This window comes from Larimichthys crocea, chromosome VIII (assembly GCF_000972845.2).
Source record: "Larimichthys crocea isolate SSNF chromosome VIII, L_crocea_2.0, whole genome shotgun sequence".
Classification (NCBI taxonomy): domain Eukaryota; kingdom Metazoa; phylum Chordata; class Actinopteri; family Sciaenidae; genus Larimichthys; species Larimichthys crocea.
Genome location: NC_040018.1, coordinates 6,880,613 through 6,902,391, shown reverse-complemented (window position 1 = coordinate 6,902,391; position 21,779 = coordinate 6,880,613). Strand labels below are relative to the sequence as shown.

The window sequence follows — 21,779 nt, the reverse complement described above, 5'->3', positions numbered from 1 at the left end:
TATATTTATTTTCAAAAGATATTTTTACTTTTTCAAGCTTTATTTTTGACAGAGACAGGAATGTGGGGAGAGAGAGAGATGGGGAACGACATGAAGCAAAGGGCCGCAGGGCAGATTCGAACCCTGGGCCGCTGCTGAGCCTTCATACATGGACCAGATGCTGTACCAACTGAGCTAATCGACACCCTGTAAAGTCATATTTTCAAGCATCACTCTGGGTTTAATCCTCCTCTGTCCGTGTCACTGCTGGTTTCTTTTTATGTGTGTGTGTGTGTGTGTGTTCCAGAACAGAGGCTGTGTGGTGCTGTCGGTGTGACGCCTCCTGTGGAGGTGATGGATCACTACCAGGGCTTTAATTTGGCTCCTCTGTGTTTAAATCTCTCCACAGGAAGATGTGTGTTACCAGGAGTGAGTCAGCACTCCGGTCTGTGACACTCCAGAGTGTCTGCTGGCCTCTGCTGGGAGAAAAGTGAGCTACAAGACTACATCATTTATTTATTTTAAAAGAAACGTGAAAGGAACATTTTTATAGATACATTTAGTTGTTAAAGCATATGAAGGAGAAATTAAACTGTAGATACATAAGATGGACAAACATAAATACATTAGGTTTCCTTTAAAATGTGCATTCAGTAGAGTCTTTGTACATGTTGTATTTGCATGTAATATTTCATGGTCACAAGATCAAAACTGTTTTAACTGCTGCAGCTGAATGTAAGTGTGTGACAGAAACTCAGATCTTGAATTACAAACTGTGTGACTGTTCATCGAGGCTGCTGAGATCTGTTATTTGGAGTGTACCATAACTGATATACACGGGGTGCAAAATATAATTTAACAGCACCACAAACTAAAAAAAAAATGAAATTGATAAAGGTTACATTAAAAGTGAATCCACATCTTAAACATTTTAAGAACAAGTTGATGACTAGTTGGAATAAAAAAAGGAATATTTATATTAAGATGCTGCCGACTGACAAAATGAACTATTTGTCTTGAGATCTTGAATTACAAACTATAATGTTTAATATCAAAGTCATCCGTTTGTTGGAGAAAATGTCTTTGTCTGCCACAGCCACATCTCCATCTGCAAAGGCTTGCACTTACATGTAACCACAGAATAACACATTTATAATGACATTAGTAATATGACTGACATGGATTTGACAGAACTTGAATGATCCAAAATGCAGCAATGAACACACATTTCCATTCAGTGACTCTTTAAACACTGAAATCACTTTAAATCTAATTTCATCAGCTTGATTTAAAGTTGTTAAAGTCAACTTTGGTGTCCAAATAATAATAATAATAAAAAAAATAAAATAAAAACAAGCCTTTACATTTTGAATTGAATCTATCATCTGTGTGTGTGCGTGTGTGTGTGTGTGTGTGTGTGTGTGTGTGCGTGTGTGTGTGTGTGTGTGACTCCGGAGGAAATGAGCATGGCATCAACATTAAAAAATGCCTTTGCATCTTTACGTGCCATGCGTGTGTATTCCACACCCCGACTCTCAGCAAAACAGAGGCAAGCGAGGACTGAGCGATGTTGGACGCGTTGTTATTGCAACGAACGGGACAGTGAGACAAATTGGAAAACCCGACAGCTGACGTATTGATTTCTAAGGTAAGGTTGTTTTTTTTTTTGGGGTGGGTGTGTGTGTTTGCATTGCGGATGAATTAACAGCACATTAGTGATGAGATGAGGACGCGTTAGCAGCAGCAGATGCTTCCAGGGTGTGTTTCAGTGTCTGTCAGATTAGACATTTTTTTTTTTTTTTTTTGGGTAGTGGCTGCGCATTTCTTCAGCCCGACCTGCAGAAATGACGACGTAACGCTGAAGTTTGCGGTGCCAGCAGCCGGTAAGCTTGGCTGCAGGAGGATGATGCTCACCTGCATCCGATGAAGCAGTGCATACCTCAATCTTTTTTTGTGTTGCATATCTGCTCATTTTTAAGCAGGATCGGGTAGTCATTATTGCATTGTTCCCAGCCAGGATGTCTCCATCTCTGCGCTCTCATATTAATGTCAGTTATAGGCTATCCCTGCTGCTGCTGCTGCTGCTGCTGATGCTGCTGGTGCTGGATAAACCAAAGCTGTGGTCATGCATGCAGGCCCATATAGCTGCTATCTGGTAGGATACACCTTGACTAAGCCAGAGAGGCTTAAAACACAAAAACAGGCTTGCACCGGGATGAGATGAAATCATTTAAGCAAGCTTTAATATGCTGCTGAATGAAGTTACAGTCTGTCTGTAGTGAATTCACATTCAGCCCAGTCTGTTGTGGTCATCACTGTGGCTGTATTCCTCAACCCGGATGTCATTTGACACCTAAAGCATCCTTCAGAAGCCCTTCTTCTATGGGATGCACTGTAGGTGAGCAGTTGTGCTTGTGATGACTTTTACTCAGGCTCTTCTTCTTCTTCACTCTCGAAGAAGATGAGGCGAGGAGATAGTCCGGCGTGACGTTCCAACAAAGTGTCAGCGTGACTAGCAGCTCACTCTGAGAGCAGCCTCGGTCATCAACTCCAGTGATGATTGCTGCTTTATACTTTTGTCTGCCAATGAGACTGCGGTGTTACAGGAAACGTGGTGTCTCCATGGAAACTGGGGCTGTCAAACGAGGATGACAAAGTGATGTTAATATCTGAAAGGGGGCTGGCTGTTAATCCTCTAAAACTGTGAGCGTCGCACTATTAAAAGCTCATTAGGAAATGATCTAACCTGCGCTTGTTTCTAATTTTAATGTCTGAAAAATCACAGCAGTCACACTCGGGAACAGAAAGATTCAGATCTGTTGTGAACACTTCATCATCACACTTTCTACAAGGGAAGACAGAGCAGATCCAGCTGCTGTGAAGTGTTTGTTTTCTTCAAGCATTTCAAGAACAAACCAGATGCACACCGGCTGTGTTCCCCTTCTTTAAAAGTTGCCTCACTGATGCTTAAACTATAAACATCATATAGCAGGAGGAGTGGAGGTGACAGGAGGGAGACAGAGATCTTTGAAAAAGACACGTAGACAAACTCAGCGAGTGTTAGCTGAGAGAAACGATTGTGAAAGTTAACCTATATCTCATTTTTACTGGAGTCCCTGACAGCCCCTCAAGGACCTCTGAAGGTCTCCGAGATCCCAATGTGGGACGCAATGGCCCAGATTTCTCTCTTTCACAAGATTCATCATTACAGAGCGGAGAAAAAAAATCCATATTATAACTAAAGTGAAACCTTGAAGCAGAAATATGAGAAAATATTCAATGTTCAAGAGGGTATTAATAAAAAATCTATCTATCTATCTATCTATCTATCTATCTATCTATCTAACTCTTTATTTTGGAGAGATTTCTGTTGGAAACTCGTTTTTTTATTAGCTCTAATAAAAAGTCCAGATTTAGTGGGCCTCAGCGCTCCTGCTGCCCACATTTTCTGGTCATGCCCTTTATATTGTGTCCTTTTGGAAAGGAAAGTGGATCGACTGGTCTCAGAGATCCTGGGCTTGAGATTTGACTTTTCTTTTAACCTCAATGTACCTTGGTCCTATTCCTAAAGATGTCAATAAGAGTGACTCATACCTCTTGAAGATCATTTTGGCTGCCAGTAAAAAGACAATCACAAAACGCTAACACCTACCATTACCCTTCCGATCAGCGTAATCAACTCTTATCTGCGTTATGGAGAAAATTACTTTCACTATCCGATTACAAAATGAGAAGGGAGACAAATATAACCATGCAGATCAGGGCTGTCCAAACTTCTTTCAAAGAGGGCCAATGGGCCAGAATCAGAATCAAAATCAGAAACACTTTATTAATCCCCGCAGGAAATTGTTTTTGTTACAGCAGCTCCCAAACAGTAAGTGAGATAGTAAGTGATAGCAAGAAAACAAAACTTTAACCCTATACACCTATATGATATCCTGTTTTAACCATATACACACACAGGTATGAATAAGAGTTAAATAAAAACCAAGTAACAGTGAACTATGCAACATGTAAATCTAAAACCTTCTAAAGAATTTTGTCTTTGAGAGACTGTACAGAGAATACACTGATTGTTTAAAGTGCAGTATGCATGCATGGAAGATTTCACTTATTTATTGCACATGCCAGCTCGACAGCTACCGGACTTGACTTGGAGTGTGTGATTTTTAAGGGAGGAGTTGTAGAGACTGATGCTCACAGGTAGGAAAGACTTTCTGTCTCTCCGTGGAGCATCTTGGTGCCAGACAATACTGACATTTAAGAAATGAAAGACAATGAAAGTTACATACAAATGCACTAATATAACATAACCAATGTCACCAAATCTAAAAAAAAAAAACAGTTCTTCCTTTCTTTCACATCTGGAGTCAGACAGAATAAACAGAATACATTTAAACCTGTTCATTTTAAACATGACATAAACGTGTCACTCTTGCTCTTCTCTTTAACAAAATAATTCATATTTAGTGTCACATCTACAGATATATAACAGCAGCAGTTACGTCCTTAGAGGTTCAAATGCTTCATTATGTCAACAACTTCCAGCCGTACAGTGTCTGACAATCCGAACAGGCCATAAATTATATATGATAAAAATAAAACCTACTTTGGACATCCCTGTCCTAAAGGTTCAAAGGTTCATTCATGTGTCACAGGGCTGCACCATGAATTATTATTTTATTTTAACACACGAAAAAAAAAAACATGATAGATAATAAATCAATAAGTAATTAAACATTTAGCTGTAATTATAAAGGAAAACGTGCACCAATTAGATAAAAACAAGTATTAAAAAAAAAAATCCTGCAACCATAAAACTAATCACCGCCCTCCCGTGACGTCACCACGCCAACGAACCAATCAGATCTCTCCGTGCGAGTTTTGCCGCGAGTAGCTGAGTGTGTGTGTGTGTGTGTGTTTTCCTGGATAACACACATGTTAGCTCGATGATTACAGATGATTAATTAGGACTTTGATGAGTTGATGAGTTGATGAGTTCTCCGGCGCTTCAGTGGAGGCTGTGACCGGCCTCACGCGTTGTTGTTGGGCGGAGCGTTAGCCTGTAGCCGCGGCTAGTCCCCGGTAACAATACCCGGCTGTCGCCTCTTATGCTGCCCGCGTTGTCTCACTGCCGCCCGGCTCTTAGCTCGACAACACCCCCGGCCTGACCCCATGGATCCCGGAGGAAGCGAACTGGACTCCAGCCTGCCGCAGCCCGACAACCCGTGCCTGATCGTGGAGGACTCCCAGCCGGACAGCGTCGCCCTGGAGGACGATCCCGAGAGCAGCTACCGAGCCCTGCTGGCCCGCAGACTGTCCAGCCTGCAGCCCACGGCCCGCAGCCCGGTTCTGGTAAGCTGGTTCTGGACTGGACTGGAGCCGTGATGGTGCTGTATGTAGGACACATGAGAACACACACAACTGGACTGTCCAGATGTGTGTGTGTGTGTGTGTGTGTGTGTGTGTTTGTGTGTGTGTGTTTGTGTGTGTGTTTGTGTGTGTGTGTGTGTGTTTGTGTGTGTGTTTGTGTGTGTGTTTGTGTGTGTTTGTGTTTGTGTCTGTGTTTTTGTGTTTGTGTGTGTGTGAGTGTGTGTTTGTGTGTCTGTGTTTGTGTGTGTTTGTGTTTGTGTGTGTGTCTGTGTTTGTGTGTGTGTTTGTGTGTGTGTGTCTGTGTTTGTGTGTCTGTGTTTGTGTGTGTTTGTGTGTGTGTTTGTGTGTGTGTGTTTGTGTGTGTGTCTGTGTTTGTGTGTGTGTGTTTGTGTGTGTTTGTGTGTGTTTGTGTGTGTGTCTGTGTTTGTGTGTGTTTGTGTGTGTGTGTTTGTGTGTGTTTGTGTGTGTTTGTGTGTGTGTCTGTGTTTGTGTGTGTTTGTGTGTGTGTGTTTGTGTGTGTTTGTGTGTGTTTGTGTGTGTGTGTGTGTGTGTGTTTGTGTGTGTGTGTCTGTATTTGTGTGTGTGTGTGTATTTGTGTGTGTTTGTGTGTGTGTGTGTGTGATCAGATCCTTAAATGTGAACAGAAGCTACTGCAGTACAAGTTAAAATACTGCAGCCAAATGTGACCTAAGTGAAAGTTTATGGCAGAAAAATGTTATTATATTGTTATATGTAAATCAGCATTTAACTTCATTATTAGATTATTATGATACCTGTAACTTGTTTGGACAGATCTCTCTGTGACCGTGCATCAGATTTCATGTTGTCTAATCACTTAATCATCAGTTAGTAAGATTCAGATTTTGGTGCACATGGTTCACCATCAAAATAATATATATATATATATACTGCAGTTAAACAGACACAGATCACCACACTTAAACATCCGTCCATCCTCCAGCACAAGGTCAAATACTGCAGCCAAACGTGACCTAAGTGAAGAATGTGATTAGTGAACGGCTGGACAGTCCAGCCGTGGTGGAGGAAGTAATCAGATCCTTTATTAGAGTAGAGGATACTGCAGCCAAACGTGACCTAAGTGAAAGTATACAAGTACTGAAGTAAAGTTCATTTTAAGTGAACATGTCGTATAGTAGTGAGTAACAGAACTAGTTTTGCAGAAAATATGTTGTTATATTGTAATATGTCATATCTACTGATATAAGCAGCATTTAACTTCATTATCAGATGGAGATACTTGTAACTTGTTTTAATTCTGTCTGTCTTCATCCAGTTATTATAACATAAGTTGATCTTGGTGGATGTTTCTTTCAAACAAATACTTTCTGCAGTGCAGTACAAGTGTAAAGTACTTGAGTAAAAGTACTTTGTTTACATCCCACAACTCTGGGAGGTGACCGATGGTCGTGACCTGCAGCCGTATCTGATCTGTGAGGGAGGAAGCCGAGCAGTAGAAACAGACTAGCGAAGTGATTTGTCCTTTTTCTAGGAGCTGATATCCTCCCCACTTGGAAGCAGATGCTCACAGACTGACAGCCAATCAGAGAGCTCCCAGATCAACAACCAGGCTGAACCCGGTCAGTGTTGTTTCTCTCTAACAGCACGTGTACGGCGGCTGCAGAACATCCCGCACAGAATATAACAAACTCTTTTCTTCAATCAGGGATTCTCGCGGCGGCCGACCCCAGCTCCGAATTCCAGGAGGAGAGTCAAGTTTTAAACGTCTGCCCTCCTGCGAACAAGAAGAAGTACGTGCAGACGAGACTGATGATGCTCGTGGTCAGACGGAGACGTCGTGGTTTTATTCCTGTTGTCTGTTCTTCCAGGTGTGTGCCAGAGGACGCCGACATGGAGTCTGGAGCCGATTCTACGACACACTGCATTCAGTCTGAAGGTGAGGAGCTCTGCTCACCGGTAACCCTCGTCCCGTACGACGCCTTTACAGGTGTGATGACTCTCACGTGTCTGCGTGTGTTTCAGAGGGAGCCTCTCAGTTCGGTTTGTTCGAGCTCTCTCAGAGTCAGGATCTGTGCGGCGAGGCGCAAAACAGTCGGGAGGAAGAAGACACCGTGCCTCAGCCGGACAGCGAGAGACGCAGCAAGTCAGGTACAAAGACTTCTTTATTTATAGATGCTTCACTCTTACTTTGGCCTCTGAGCTCCTTCGAATCGATACGGAGAACCTGCACGTCTCGAATTTCCACATTTAAGAAGGAGCGGGGAAATTCAATTTGAATCTCAGCCAAGGTTTACGTTGGCCGAGCACTTCTGATCCATGAAGTCATGCCTCTTTTCTGATAAGTGTTCCTCTGTGCTTCGCTCTTGGACACTTGTCAGGAGAAGAACTTGTGACACTTTAATAAACTTCACATAAACACGTGAACAGTGCTGTGCACGACGCAGCTCCCGCCTACTGCTGACAGAAGAGTTTAGATGTTGGCCGATTATTTTCATCTTTCTCGAAGAATGCTGATCGCTGCAATCGTTCCCAGATAAATATTCACACCCGAGAAACTGAAATCCGACAACGTTGACGTCTGCTTCAATATTATTTAAAACGATAGCTGCAGTCGTCGAAGTCACCTGATCTTACTCGTAAGACGATGCACGATCCTTCCAGTGGAGGCTCGGAGAAACTATGAGCAGGAGCGAAGCACGTTCATGTTGGAGTCACTCGTCCGTGGCTCCATTTTTCAGCTCCCTGCTGACTATTGAATCACCGGATGCACAGGTGAAGTATAAAGAAACACACATGGTGATGCTGCTGTGATCAGAGCATCCGTACTGACACCACAAGAGTTTAAAGAGTCAATCTAACTTCACATCTTCTTTTCACCATCAGAGCAGAGCACCGGCCCCAGGACTTCACAGAGTCCGGACAACAAAGCAGTGAGGTACAGCTCCACGTTGTGACTTGACTTCTTCATTCATCAGAGTTAACGCGCTATCGCCGCTATGAGCCGTGTTTGTTTTCTTTCCTCCTCCAGGTCGGAGGTGAGCTCCAGCAGCTCGTCGGAGTCTCCGGGTCAGTCGGTCAGTCGGCAGCTGAGCGTCCAGGCTCTGCTGCACTCGCAGGGCCCCCAGGCCTCTGCTGAGCAGGACCAGCAGGATTGTGAGATCCTGTCCTCGCAGCAGGACATGTTCGATGCTGACAAGACAGGTAAATGGATGTAAATATATGTGGGTACTTTTAGAACTGCACACATTTCCAGGATTTCCAGGTCCTCAAGGAAGCAAAACAAGTTGATCTGCATTGACGTTCCTCTTATTTATAGAAGTTACCTGAACCCATGTGTGTGTGGATATATTCTTGCCACTCATTTTATACAGACAACAAGCAGAGTTAGACTCAAATCAAACATGTTTCAGGTCTCTGCAGGCTCATTTTCATGCCATATGTAATTGGCTCCCAGACGACAGAAAAGCAAATTCAAAACTCTACAAAGCGTCACACTGTGTCTCTGTGTTTAAGAGATACATGCTTTTTTTCTGGTTGACAGTCCGGTAAACAAAGCTGGACTTTCTGCTTTTTCCTCCGTGTCATTTGATTCTTTTGTTCCACTTGTAGGTGCTGCGGTAGACAGCACCGTGTCCGAGCCGGAGCAGCAGGGTCACCTCACCCCGTCACCGGCCCACACCCTGCGACTGCTGCACCTGTCTGGACAGGGCACACTGGTGCAGCAGAGTCTGTCCCAGTGAGTCACTGGAGCGCTGTCGTACATCAAGTCCACACAGAAGCTGGAAAACTTGAAAATAACCTTCCTTTGCCTCGTCTTTTTCTTCTTTTTTTCAGGAGCTCTGTTGACTTTGTCGCCCCCACCCCTGACAACTTCTCCCACACCCCTTTAATCATCCCCAGCTCGCCCACTGAAGCAGAGAGCGAGCACGGTAAATGACTTCATCTACTTTAATGACTGGATTTAAATGGAGAGAGTGGACAGCTGGTAAATGGAGCTAACGTTCATTTGCTTTGTCAGCTGCTGATGAACCGATGGACACTTCACTGCCCCCAGAGGACCGAGCGGGCGAAAAGGAAGAGCCGATGGACACGGAGGCCGCCGCCTCTAAGCCACACCCATCAGCTTCTACGCCAGTATCCCAGAATTCCCCTGGTTTTGTGTTGGAGCGAACGCTCTCTTTCCCCTCACAGCCAGAGTTCTCTCACGTATGTACTTTTCATTTTGACACACTGTTTTTTTTCCATGATTGATTTCATGACTGCTGAATTTTAAACGAATCGATTAATTGTTGAGTAAAAACTGCCCGTCACAACTTCACTTCACCTCGTTTCCACAGACTAACGGTCAAAAACTCATCGGCAGACACCCAGCTGACAATAAGGCTGCGACTAACAACTGTTTTCATTATTATTAGTAATCTGTTGATCATTGTCTTGATTAATTAATTCGTTTGGACCTTAAAATGCCAGAAAATGGTGAAAAATGTTGTTGTACTTTTTAGTGACACCCTCAAATGTTTTGTCCACCAAAGCAAATATATTATCCAGACAGGCGACAGGTTCTTCCATGGTTTGAATGGGCCGCAGCGTCCTGCGGCGGAGAATTTGAGCGAGATCCAACATTGTGCTGTGGTCGGCGATCAGATGCTCGAATCGGTCAAATCTCCGCAGTCAGCCTGAAGTGTCTGAACTCCGATACTCCACCTGTCGTGTTGTGGCTTTGTTTATTTCACGTACTCAGCTTCTGAATCTGAGTGTGGTTGCGATTTACGCTGCAATACAGTGACATGAAGAAGTTTAATTTGGTTTGTGTCTGATAGTTTGAGAGAGAGAGAGACAGTGAATGAGAGTGAGCGTGCTAATCAGTGAAATAAAAAGTTTATTACGCTACAACCGCACAACCCTGCGGCCTGATCCTGTCTGTGTGCACACGTGAGAAGAATGAATTTGAGAATCGATAATTTCACGTAAAAAAAAAAAAAAGACTCAAAGCGAATCAAAAACATGAAAACAGCCAGCGATTAATCGAGCTGGAGTCAGAGTTTGGCTGCTGATAAATCGATTTTTATCCACCGTCTGTCAGCCGACGAGTTCTTTAATTGACTCGTTTGTTTTTGTCTGGCTTAATTGACTTCATACTGCAGATCTGACATGGATGCAGCAGATCAACGGGTAATTAGTTGTCACCAATTCGGATAATGAGGCGATGCTATTGATGATAATAAGGAAAATGACTTATGTCATTGTGAATTTCAAATCTGTTTTCACTATTTTCTAATATGTTTTAGTGTCTAATCAGTTAATTATATATTGATCCTCCGTTCATGATGTCCCACGTGTGTTTTCTGTTTCCTCAGGACGTGTTCGTCCCAACGCAGAGCCAGGAGTCACCACAGCAGTCTGCTGAGAAGACGGCAGAGTCGCAGTCTCAGCGTCCGGACTCGGCTCCTCTCACTTTGCCTTTGCAGCTCTCCGAGAACACGGAGAGCAGAAGTCCAGAAGCTCGGCACGCCTCGCAGCATCCTGAGGACGACAGCCAGGCCACGCAGATAGAAGACCTGGAAGAGCCGCCCGGCGTCGACACCAGCGACTCGGCCACGATCTCACGCTGCGATCAGACCGGCGAGAGGAACGGTGTCCCCGCAGAGTCACAGACTGCCACCAGCTCCAAGTCCTCCGCCTCCGCCCAATCACAGAAGCATCGCAGTGAATGTGCCAAGGACGAGTCACAAGCGGCGCACAAAAAGACGAGTCTGAATGTACAAAACGTGAATGTAAAGAGCGACAGCAAAGAGGCCAGCCCTGCTGACGTGGTTTCCTGCTCTCAACCGAAGTTTGATTCATCTGATCTGACTGTGAACAGCTGCGTGCAGGAGACTCCTGCAGACACTACACCCGGCAGTTTGCCCTCTCAGTCTATGATCTGTCAGACATCTGTCGTAGATGTTGTGAAGAGTTCTGATCTAAGAGAAGGAGACACTGCAAAGAGTCAGAGCGTGGAGTCGTCGTCGCAGAAATGTGGATCTGTGAGTAACAGTCAAACAGGCAAAGACACGACGGATGAGCGTGAGCAGGTTGAAGCAGAAGAAGAAGAGGAGGTGATGGAGGAGGAGAGCACAGCGGGAGGTGGGGCGTCAGGAATGGCTCTAGTGCTCTCCCAGAGCCAGCTGTTGTCTCCTGAGCCGATGGAGGAGGAGGAGGAGGAAGACCAAGACGAGGACAGCGTCATCGTCGTCACAGACAGCGAGAGAGACTCTCAGATACTTCACAAAGACGTGACGCCGCAGGCAAAGACCAACAGCTCTCAGCCAATCAGAGGCAGCAAAGTGTCCATCTCCACTAACGGACACGAGAGCCAGGCTCAGGCCAAGAAGGTGCACGCCGCCTCGCCTCACGATCGACTCTCCCAGACCGAGAGGGCAGCGGCTGAACCAGAGGGGCTGAAAGACAAGAGCCTGAGCGACAGCTCGGGAGGTAAGCTGGGCGCCGATACAGCAAAGAGTGACGGTGGATCCTGAGATGATGACAGAGGTAGAGAACATGAAACCAGGGCCGGTTTTAGCTATGGGCAATGTGGGCGACCGCCCAGGGCATAGTCTCCGTGAGGGCGCACAAGCACCCGGAAAAAAAAAAAAAAAGAGTGTGTTGTTGGGGGTGTTGGGTGTTGGAACTGGCGCTGCATGAAACAGTGTAGTTGTACACTTTGAGGCCTCAAAAAGTGACTCTCACAAATCCATTTCGAGTCTTTGAACGAGCAGCACGCAGACGTAACGAGAGGACTCGCTTCATTATGTCACAAGCACAAAACTGGGCCGGGAAGCACTGATGCAGAACAAACACGGCGTTAACAGCGTCGCTTCCACCCGCTCTCGTTTCACTCGTTAAATAAACATTATCAGCATCGTCAAGCAGGTCGGGCGCAACCGTATATATCACATCGGGTTCTGTCATCCAGAGCCGTCCGTTAGAGATCGCTCTGGATTCATTTTTGTTGTTTCTTTCCGTTGTGATTACATTATACTTGAACTTAGGGAACTTCAAGTCACTCTGGAGGTAAAGCTTAATGCAGTGAGGGGCCACAGGACGGATTCAAACGCAGGATTCATTTCTGATGATTGCAGATAGAAATGGTGGCAGAAACTATTAAAATGAGACTTTTAGTTGTAATAAATGGAGTTATGGATCAGTGCCCCGACATATGTTTGTGTTAGATTCTCCCACGAATTCGACGTATAAAAGGATTTCTTTCTTCTCCTTCTTCTACATCCGGACCACTGACGTGTTCTGTAAAGGTCAGCCTGCAGTATTATTAGAGGTGGAGGCTGAGAGGTGGTAGTCGAGTGTCAGAGGAGTTCAACGTCCTTTGTCTCTGTTGACTCGAGGATTTCGCCCTGGTCTGATCCCAGTTTGTCTTTCTGCTGCAGAGATCTCCTTCCACTTCACTCTCCCTAAAGAAGGCGAGCTGATCGGTCCTGCTGTCGGTGCCACGCCGCCTCTGATCAACCAGCTGAAGCAGACGCTGAGACACAGCACTCCCATCGGTGGGTTCATGCGCCGGCACATAAACCTCCCCCGCTGAATGTCAGCGACGGTCTGATGACGAGCTGCTTCTTCTTCTTCTTCTTTTATTCAGAGATCACTTCCTTCTCTGAAAAGTCCGGCGCGGTGGGCGACGTCAGCGCCGACGTGGCGATGGCAGCCAGCGACATCGCGCTGGGCGACAGCAGCGGCGACGACACGGCGGAAAAGGGCGACGGGAAGCTGAGTCTGAGGATGAAGCTGGTGACGCCTGTGGAGGAGGGCAGCTCGGAGCGCTTCAGCCTGCAGAGTAAGAACCGTTCATAACCCGGGGCGTATGTATGGATCTGCTCAGGAGTTATAAGATGGTAACCAACGGCGACGCTGCATGCACTCATCATTCGTTTCTTTCTCTAGAGCCAACTCTGTCAGAAGAAGACGGGTCTGGGGTCAAGGCGAGCACTGTTGCCAAGACTGTTACCAGGTGACCAGAAACTCTCTCTTCATGTACAGTAACATTCACTCAAACAGGAGCTAGAGGACGTTCTTCAACTGATGTATGTGAATATATACGAATGACTTAACAGTCAGGATCATAGATACGGTCCAACTGATGCAAAATATAGCAGTTCTAGTGGTGGGAGGCGATACATCAGGGACAAACTGATGTATGAGCCAGCTTTAGGTAACCTCTCTGGGTTTGAGCAATCACCCACGGTTGCAAAAGCAGTCGGTAGTGTCATTGATAAGAACAGAGGCTCAGAACTGATCCTAAAGGTCTGTATCAGGCCCGATAAAACTCAAACTTTATTTATTTCTATAGCACCTTTCATGAAGACATGAAGGCAGCCTGCAGCAATGAGACTAATGAAATGTATAAAAGCAAATTAAAACCGATAAGGTGAGTAAACACAGGAGATGAAGAGAAAAGAGGATGATCAAGACCTGAAAGTTCAGCAGTGAACAGCAAGGCACCTTCAATAAAAAAAAGAAAGTGATTTTAAAATAAATAAATAAATATTTAATGGACCATTTTGAGTCCGATCCTTTCTCAGCTCGCTGCTCTCCTTCACAGCTCTAGCTGGACAGCGTGGGCGACAAACAGTGTCTGACTCTCGAGTTCAGACACGAGGTTGTCCAAATGTAGAGATGTGATACTGTGAGGCTCCGACTCCTCTAAGAGTCGGCGTTCTTCATCCTCAGCCGTCATATTTTTGAACAAAAGGCTTTTTAAAACATCTCCTCGACGAGTTATTTAACAGCTTTGCTTTGGTTTTAACGCTGCTTGTATGAATGTGAACCTAACAGCGATATCTCGTGTCCCAGCAGCCCGTCGGTGTTCAGCCGCGTCCGGCAGGTGCACAGGCAGCAGGATGCAGAGGAGGACACCGCCCCTGTCAGGTGAGCCACATGTGAGCGTGTGATTCTGACGGCGGTGACCACAAACTTGCAGAAAAGTGGCCCACGTTCCTTTTAGCACTGCGTTCACGAGGCGTTGTAGCGGAGTACAAATTTTAAACTTTGTTCCCGGCTACGTTTTAACCATGTGTGTATATTTAAACTGAATACACCTGGTCCTGCGAGACTGAATGCAATATATATAACGGACATCGAGGTACCCGAGGGGGAAGAAGCCTCCCGTGTTCTACTTTTGGCAGCTTCGCAGTAGAGATCTGTGGAACCTTCATGTTTCATTTGGTGAGCACCCCGTCTCATTTTATCTGAGCAGCTTTCCCTTTTCTTCACGTACGCGTTCTGCCGAGGTCGCCTCCGTCTGACCTGCAGGAGCCTCACACGTCCGTTTGACCCGGGGAAGTATGAATAGCTCTCCCCTGTTGTAATGTGTTTTAGAGCGAGAGAGAGACCTACTTTTTTAGTCTGGCAGTGGGATGGATGGTTATTTCTTGCATACTCTCCGGGGAGACGAGGAGCAGTGAGGTGTAGCTTTTGTCCTCCCGCTCTGACAAAGCGAGGTCGTTTTCTAAAATGTCTTCTGCGGTTGAATTCTCTCTTTTATAAAATAATGAGAATAAATCAAAGCTGTGGCCTGATGAAGCCACATGGCCGCTGCTACTCACGTTTTTGTACCTCTTAACGTCTCTGCAGAGGCGAGCTGTTCGCCTCCCCGCAGAGGAGCTCCCAGGCGTCCTCGCTCGGATGCAACAGCCTCCCCAGCAGCCAATCAGAACCCTCTGCAGCACCGCAGGACGCCCCGAAGGACGCCACCGGCCCCACCGAGCTGTCCGAGGACAGGCGAGGACCGCCCGGAGCTCCGGAGCTGCCCACCCCAATCAGGACGACGGACGGCAGACAGAGAGCTTCCCAGCAGACCTTCGACAACAGCATCACCTCCAGTCCGTCCAACAAGGTGAGGCACTTACTGGACAGGATGCAGGACAGTATATGTTCAGTATGTGTAACTCTAGTTTCTCTTAGCGATGAAGTTTTATTTTATTATTTGATCTAATTTAGTTAATTTAATGAAGTTCAGCATTAAATGAATAATATGTAACTTTGTTCGTAACAGTGACACTCAGTGGTTAAAAATAGGTACTGCAGTCCAAATTCAAAATATTGCAGACTTGTCTCCCCCCCTCCTGCACAAACTCGAAGCTCCACGAGGGTGAAACGAGCGCACCACGTTTTATTTCATGAACCAAAAACAGAATCTTACAGCATCCGCGAGATTAAACAGACCGAGGCTGATTCTTGTGTATTATACAGATATTTTTTAGTCACCTTTCTGTTGAGCACGTTTCCGATGACACAGCATGGTCATTTTATGATTTAATGCACACACTCAAACACTTTAACTCGTGTTCGTGCATGAGCTGTAGAGGTGTCTGACGACATGTCACGGAGGTGTTGATCGCTCTGTCCTGTCTGTCTCAGCTCCATCAGCGGACAGTCTCCCAGCAGACAAGCTTCGATGCGCCGGGGCTGCGCTCCCCAGCTGGCAGGGTACGGAGATTTTAGGTGTGATGTGGAGACGGAACATTCCCCTCGCGTCTGTGAATATTGTCCAGCTGACACTCGTGTGATTTTTGTCTTTTTTTTAAAGGGTGAACGAGATTCTCCGTCCTTTAGAAGAAACGCCGGCCCCTCCCACCGCAGACACGTGCGCACCATCCAGGAGGTGCGGACCACCATCACACGGATCATCACAGACGTGTATTATGAGGACGGCAAAGAGGTGGAGCGCAAAGTTTCCGAGGTGACAAACAGACGTTACGTCGCTCTGGTCTTTGGCGTGAAGAGTTATGAAACATATTAACCTCTCGCTGCTCTTACCAGGAGAGCGAGGAGCCGGTGGTGGACTGCCAGGTGCTGGACAGCGACATCTCCCCGTGCCGCACAGGCAGCAGCTCCGTGACCTCCGGCGACCTGGCCGACATCAGCTCTCTGTCGTCCAAGGCTTCCAGCCTGCAGCACAGCTCCGGAGGAACCACCAGCAGCAGCGTCGGCCTCATAAGGCCGGACTTCATCATGCCACACAGCCGAGGGGCCAAATCCATCAGGTACCGCCTCCACCCGAGCACTGCGACGCAAACTCTCACTCTCTCTGCAGTTCTGTCGACAACCAGTGTGTCCGCAGGCTTTATAAATGACAATCAAACAAACTTCTGATCGTGTATATTTGTACAAAGAGGTCGTTTGGATCAATTTAATCATTGTCCAGCTGCCTGGTGGGATTCCGTGTAGTTTATTTGTGGAAGGACGATCATGAGCACGCTCACTGACCCTCTGACTGACCGATGGCTGCTTGATGTCATTAAGTGAAGGTGCCTTTATATCCTGCGGAGCTAATGGTGAGATGTAAGTTTTCAGAGAAATGTTAGGAGGACAAAGAGTTTGAACCATAGGTAGGTGTGTGTGTGTGTGTGTGTGTGTGTGCGTGCAAAGCCAGAAATCTAGATTCTCTTTGTCAGGTTTACAAATCTGAGCGTACAGCTGACGGTGCTTTATGAATCTCACTCATCGCCGAGCTCAAGCTTCGTGTCCACCCCATAAATGAAGAATGTAGAATCTCCTGTAAACATTCATCTGTGCCTGCTCCACCTGTCGTCAGGGACGAGAACGTCAGTTTGTGTGGAGAAAGACGTACAAACGTTTCTTTGTGAGCTCACAGTTCATCCGTCACGCCTCTGTTGTCTCCAACACACATTTCTGTGTCCATAACATCCACCTGAAGCTTCTACGTCGAGATCTGACCTCTGAGTGATGACGGCTGACACAGTGGTCCAGAGAATTTTCAGAAACCGTCTAAAAAAATGTCGAGCAGATGAAATTGTGTCACTAAAAGTCCTGCGTATACCCTGCTGATCTGTCTGTACTGGCTGCATGCTGATTCCTGTTTCACTCTTTCACCTTCTTTGACTCTCTGACACTCTAATCTCCGTGATTCACTGATCCCTGCCTGCTTCAGGTTCACGTTGCTCACAGGCATGAATCTGGGGTCACGAGACACCCCTCGTTTTGTGCAGGGGGGTGAGTAACCCCAGACGAGTGCCTGTGCGAACCTGACCGGCTCCATTCGTCCCCCTCTGTGTGTCTGCAGTCCCAGGAGGGGAGGCGGGCATCCACAGAGGGGTCACAGGGGTCACAGGGCAGGGTCAGTTGTCACAATGGGCAGAGGCCACGGCACCCTGGGGTCCCGGGCCTTCGCCCCGCTGAACCCCAGAGGAAGGGCGAGAAGGGGCCGACCCCCGTCCCGCTCCTCACTGTCCAGGTGAGTCCTCTCTGAGGCTCGCCACACACTTAGAGAAAGCACGGACGAGGCAGCACACTGCATGAACCCACACCACCCACACCGTCTCCAATAACACTTTACCTTTCCTCTGTTCACTAATCTTCCTCCAGCTGCAGCTAAATATGTCTTTATTTTTAATAACACACGAGTAGACGTTGAGGAAAATGAATTTGCACAACAGGAAGTCTTTGAACGTGACGTTTCCTGAACAGACTGTTCTCTCTCTAAGGGGAGGCGGTCTCGGCTCACTGCACCGGCTCAGTGCTCCCGGCCAGCCACAGTCCTCCTCAGAGGACGAGCCCTACACCCGCATGCTCCCCCCACGCCTCCCCATCAGCCCCACAGACGCCGAGCCCCCCAGCCACTCCGACTCCCTCAGGTCGTCGCCGGAGGAGGCGAGCTCAGCCGGGAGCAGCTTCGTCGGCCTGCGCGTGGTGGCCAAGTGGTCGTCCAACGGCTACTTCTACTCGGGCCGCATCATCAAAGACGCCGGCGAGGGGAGGTTTCGCCTGCGCTTCGACGACGGCTACGAGTGCGAGGTGGCGGGGAAAGATATCCTGCTGTGCGACCCCATACCGCTGGAGACGGAGGTCACCGCCCTGCTGGAGGACGAGTACTTCAGCATAGGTGAGGGAGAAGACGTGGAGTGTGTAGGACGGAGGCTAAAACAACCTCCACCCTCAGATGGTTTTGTCTCGATGAGGCTGATACCTGACTGAAATATTCAAGGTGTCCAAACAAACTTCAGTCTTCAGTCAGGTGCAACTGAGCTTCAGTCAGGTGCAACAGGAGAGCAAAAATGGATGGTTCTGGTAAATTTCCAGAAACTTTCATGGAAAGTTAAGCTTGGGAATTTTGAGAATATTCCAAACTCTATGGGAATTATGGAAATTTATGGGAATTACCTGGCCAAGGACGAGGCAACAAACTGCATGAACTCACACCACCTACACTGGAAAGTTAAGCTGGGGAATTTTAGGAATATTCTAAATATAAACATAAATATGAACATTTTGTTTTGTCATAAGCAGACATGCAAAATAAAACTATTCCCACCTGGTTATTTGATCCATTAATGAGGTCTTCGTTAAACTTGATGCAGTAAATTTTAAACATGTGACTCAAAGTTTTAAGGTCAGCAAGATGACTTTATCGCCGGATCAGTAGTAGAGTAAATATTCAAGTTCGTAGCCTAAAATAATCAGTTATTATTGTGGGTGTAGTCTGCAGATCTGTCTGCAGCTGCTGTTTTAAACTTGGATTCCCAGTTTCAGTGGTAAACCGTGTAAAGAAAGAAGTGTCTGCGTCATGTTCAGTTTCTGCTGTCCTGTTATCATCAGAAAACTAATATTTCTATTGAACCGATGATCTTTGTCTCTCGTGTTCGTGCAGGTGTTGTGCGGGGTCATAAAACGGAGGGACAGGAGCTCTTCTACAGCGTGGAGAAGGACGGCCAGCGGCAGTGGTACAACAGGACGGCGGTCATCCTGTCTCTGGAGCAGGGAAACAAGCTGAGGGAGCAGCACAGCCTCGGACCCTACGAGCCCTCCACTCCCCTGGCCAAAGCCTCCGACATCAGCCTGGGTAAATCCAGCACAGCTTCAGAGACACATGCCCCCTTTTTTCTTTTGAAATCTTTCATTAACGGTTCTCCGTTCTACATCTTAAGATAACCTGGTGGAGGGGAAGAGGAGGCGTCGAGGAGGCCCTGGAGGTGAGAAGACTCCCAACCGTGGCTCCTCCTCCAGCAACAGCCCCCGAACACCCGGCCCCTCCGGCAAGAGGAAGCTGATGACCTCTGAGGACGATCGCACGCCGGCAAAGAGAGGTCGCAGGGGTCCGGGCGCCAGAGCCGGTACGGAGAGCCGCTTGCCAAAGCCATGACCCCATCTGAACCGAGGGGGGGGCGGGGAACGAAAAATGTTCTTTTATGAGTTTTTAATATAAGAAATTCATTTTTTTTTTTTTGTTGCCAGATTGAAATTTTAAGATCGTTGTGTGAACGGACTTGCACATAACATATTTAAAGTTTTAATTAGTCATCAGTGTGTCACTTTGTGGCTGTAACGGCACTTTTTAAACAGTTTTTAACCCATTTTATCATTTTTAAATCTTGTTTTCTGTCTCAATTTTACAAGAATATTAATGAACAGACTCGAAGTGTTCGCTGTCAGATTTCAGATGGAGTCAGTTAACGTGTGATTATTGTACTAAACGCAACATGTTGACCTCCGTGTTGGTCTGTGTCCATCCTGTGCCGCCGTCTGTTGGCTGCTGCTGCTGAGGCTGAGCTGGTAATTAACAACACGCACCAATGTTCTAACGGTGTCGGTCCACAGGTGGAGGGAAGATCTGTGTGTGTGTGTTTCTCTAAGGTCACGGGTGTGTTTTAATACAGTTTATGCTGTGTATCTAATGCACAGAAGGTTGGTTCAGATAAATAACAGGAGGAAATGGTCTCACTTGTAGTTTTCTGGAGCCGTGCAGGTTATATTTGTCCTGATTTTCAGCAACAGCAGCAGAATCTCTCAGTGTCCTTACGTAACTCTGCATCATCTGCAGAACACAGTCAGCAGCTTTAATCGGAACTCTCAAAACATCAGCAGATAAAACAAAACTTAATCTTCAGGGACAAATATCGCCAGAGGTGAAAGAGTAAAAACAGAACTTTTATGTACAGCTCCATCTGTTATATCTCTCTTCTACTTCAACACGTGTGTGTGTGTTTCTGTCCTCAGGTCAGCGGGTCGGTGTGTGCAACACCTCTGGCAGCGGCACGGATCTCCCCGGTCGGTCTTGCGACGTGGCAGAGACTCATGGCCCGCTGCCCCAGAACGCGTCTCTCTTCATGGGCTTCGCCTTCATGCTGACCGCCTCGTCCGAGAGCGACCGGCTCACCAACAAGATCACCAGCGACGAAGAGGAGGGTGAGGCAGATGGTGACGAAATGTCGATGGTCGTGCACGCAACATTTTAACGACTGGAGATTGATCATTACTTTTCTCTCTCAACAGATTATGTGCAGACCGGTCCATATAACAAAGAGTACACAGAGTCCCAGCTGCAGGCAGGTGGAGGCTTCATCCTGCCCGACTTCAATGAAGAACAGGTTGGTGCTCTGAGAACATCCATTTTCTTCCACTTATCCGGGGTTGGGTCGTGGTGGCACCGCTCCAGACGTCCTTCTCCCCAGCATCACATTCCAGCTCCTCCTGGGGGATCCAGAGCCGCTCCCAGGCTAGATGGGTTATATCGTCCCTCCAGCGGGTTCTGGGTCTGCCACGAGGTCTCCTCCCAGTTTGGACGTGCCTGGAAAACCTCCAAACCGCCTCAGCTGGCTCTACTCTGAGCTCCCCCTGAGCTTCTAACCATGTCTCTAAGGCTGAGCCCAGCCACCCGGCAGAGAAAACTCATTTCGGCCACTTGTATCCGCAATCTCATTCTTTCGGTCACTACCCAAAGCTCATGACCGTCGGTGAGGTTTGTAATGTAGGACTGGAAAACCAAGAGCTTCGCCTTCTGCCATCGCTCCCTCTTCCCCGCCACAGTCCGGCACAACATCCACTTTACTGCAGACGCCGCACCAAATCGCAGATCCATCTCTGGCTCCATTTTCCCAACAACAAGAGATACCAAGATACTTGAAGTCCCCCGCTTGGGGCAGTAACTCGCTCCCAAACCCAGAGGGAGTGTTCTACTCTCAAAAGAAGCGATCGTGTCTTCAGCGTTTGTCTGTTTGTGTCTCCTCTTCAGTGTAAGGCAGCGTACCAGAGCCTGCTCATCGCAGACCAGCACTGTCGCACGAGAAAGTACCTGCTGTGTTTGGCGAGCGGCGTGCCGTGCGTGTCGCACATCTGGGTGAGAGACTGCTGCAAAGACAACAAGCTGCTCAACTACAGGAACTACCTGCTGCCCGCCGGCATCGGCCCGGATGACTCCATAGTAGAATGGTAAGAGGAAGCTCCACGCGTTTATCTTTGATCTGTGCGTGAGCAGCGATCGTAAAATTAACAGGTCAGAAATGTCCTGATCTCTTCTGACAAGCGTCTGTGAAGTAAAACAGATTATTAGAAACGCCTGAACAGATTGTCCTGTGGGCTGCTGTAGGTGGTTTGTGGCTGAATAACAGTGACAGCGTGTTCAGTGTGTTAACCTTCTGCTGTGTGGTCTCTGTCAGCAA

General features: G+C 47.1%; 1 protein-coding gene across 8 annotated transcripts in view; it reads left to right on the top strand.

The window, feature by feature from the left end:
- Positions 1–1,402: 1,402 nt before the first annotated feature.
- Positions 1,403–21,779, top strand: part of tp53bp1 (tumor protein p53 binding protein, 1) — a 27,984-nt gene continuing 7,607 nt past the window's right edge. Inside the window, exons 1-27 of one of the 8 annotated variants that reach the window (XM_027281107.1) lie at positions 1,403–1,627; positions 5,129–5,334; positions 6,863–6,950; positions 7,037–7,121; positions 7,200–7,267; positions 7,354–7,479; positions 8,215–8,266; positions 8,360–8,532; positions 8,941–9,067; positions 9,166–9,260; positions 9,350–9,537; positions 10,689–11,805; positions 12,756–12,872; positions 12,965–13,159; positions 13,267–13,333; positions 14,176–14,250; positions 14,956–15,217; positions 15,742–15,810; positions 15,911–16,063; positions 16,144–16,367; positions 17,408–17,578; positions 17,829–18,226; positions 18,992–19,183; positions 19,269–19,454; positions 20,338–20,526; positions 20,614–20,708; positions 21,353–21,549. In XM_027281107.1, the coding sequence (XP_027136908.1) occupies positions 5,155–5,334; positions 6,863–6,950; positions 7,037–7,121; positions 7,200–7,267; positions 7,354–7,479; positions 8,215–8,266; positions 8,360–8,532; positions 8,941–9,067; positions 9,166–9,260; positions 9,350–9,537; positions 10,689–11,805; positions 12,756–12,872; positions 12,965–13,159; positions 13,267–13,333; positions 14,176–14,250; positions 14,956–15,217; positions 15,742–15,810; positions 15,911–16,063; positions 16,144–16,367; positions 17,408–17,578; positions 17,829–18,226; positions 18,992–19,183; positions 19,269–19,454; positions 20,338–20,526; positions 20,614–20,708; positions 21,353–21,549 (4,889 nt within the window). In that variant the 5' untranslated portion in view covers positions 1,403–1,627; positions 5,129–5,154. Of the gene's footprint in view, positions 1,628–4,758; positions 5,335–6,862; positions 6,951–7,036; positions 7,122–7,199; positions 7,268–7,353; positions 7,480–8,214; positions 8,267–8,359; positions 8,533–8,940; positions 9,068–9,165; positions 9,261–9,349; positions 9,538–10,688; positions 11,806–12,755; positions 12,873–12,964; positions 13,160–13,266; positions 13,334–14,175; positions 14,251–14,955; positions 15,218–15,741; positions 15,811–15,910; positions 16,064–16,143; positions 16,368–17,407; positions 17,579–17,828; positions 18,227–18,991; positions 19,184–19,268; positions 19,455–19,773; positions 19,894–20,337; positions 20,527–20,613; positions 20,709–21,352; positions 21,550–21,779 lie in introns of those variants that run through there. The other 7 variants (XM_027281108.1, XM_027281106.1, XM_027281112.1 and 4 more) reach the window with 7 other exon arrangements.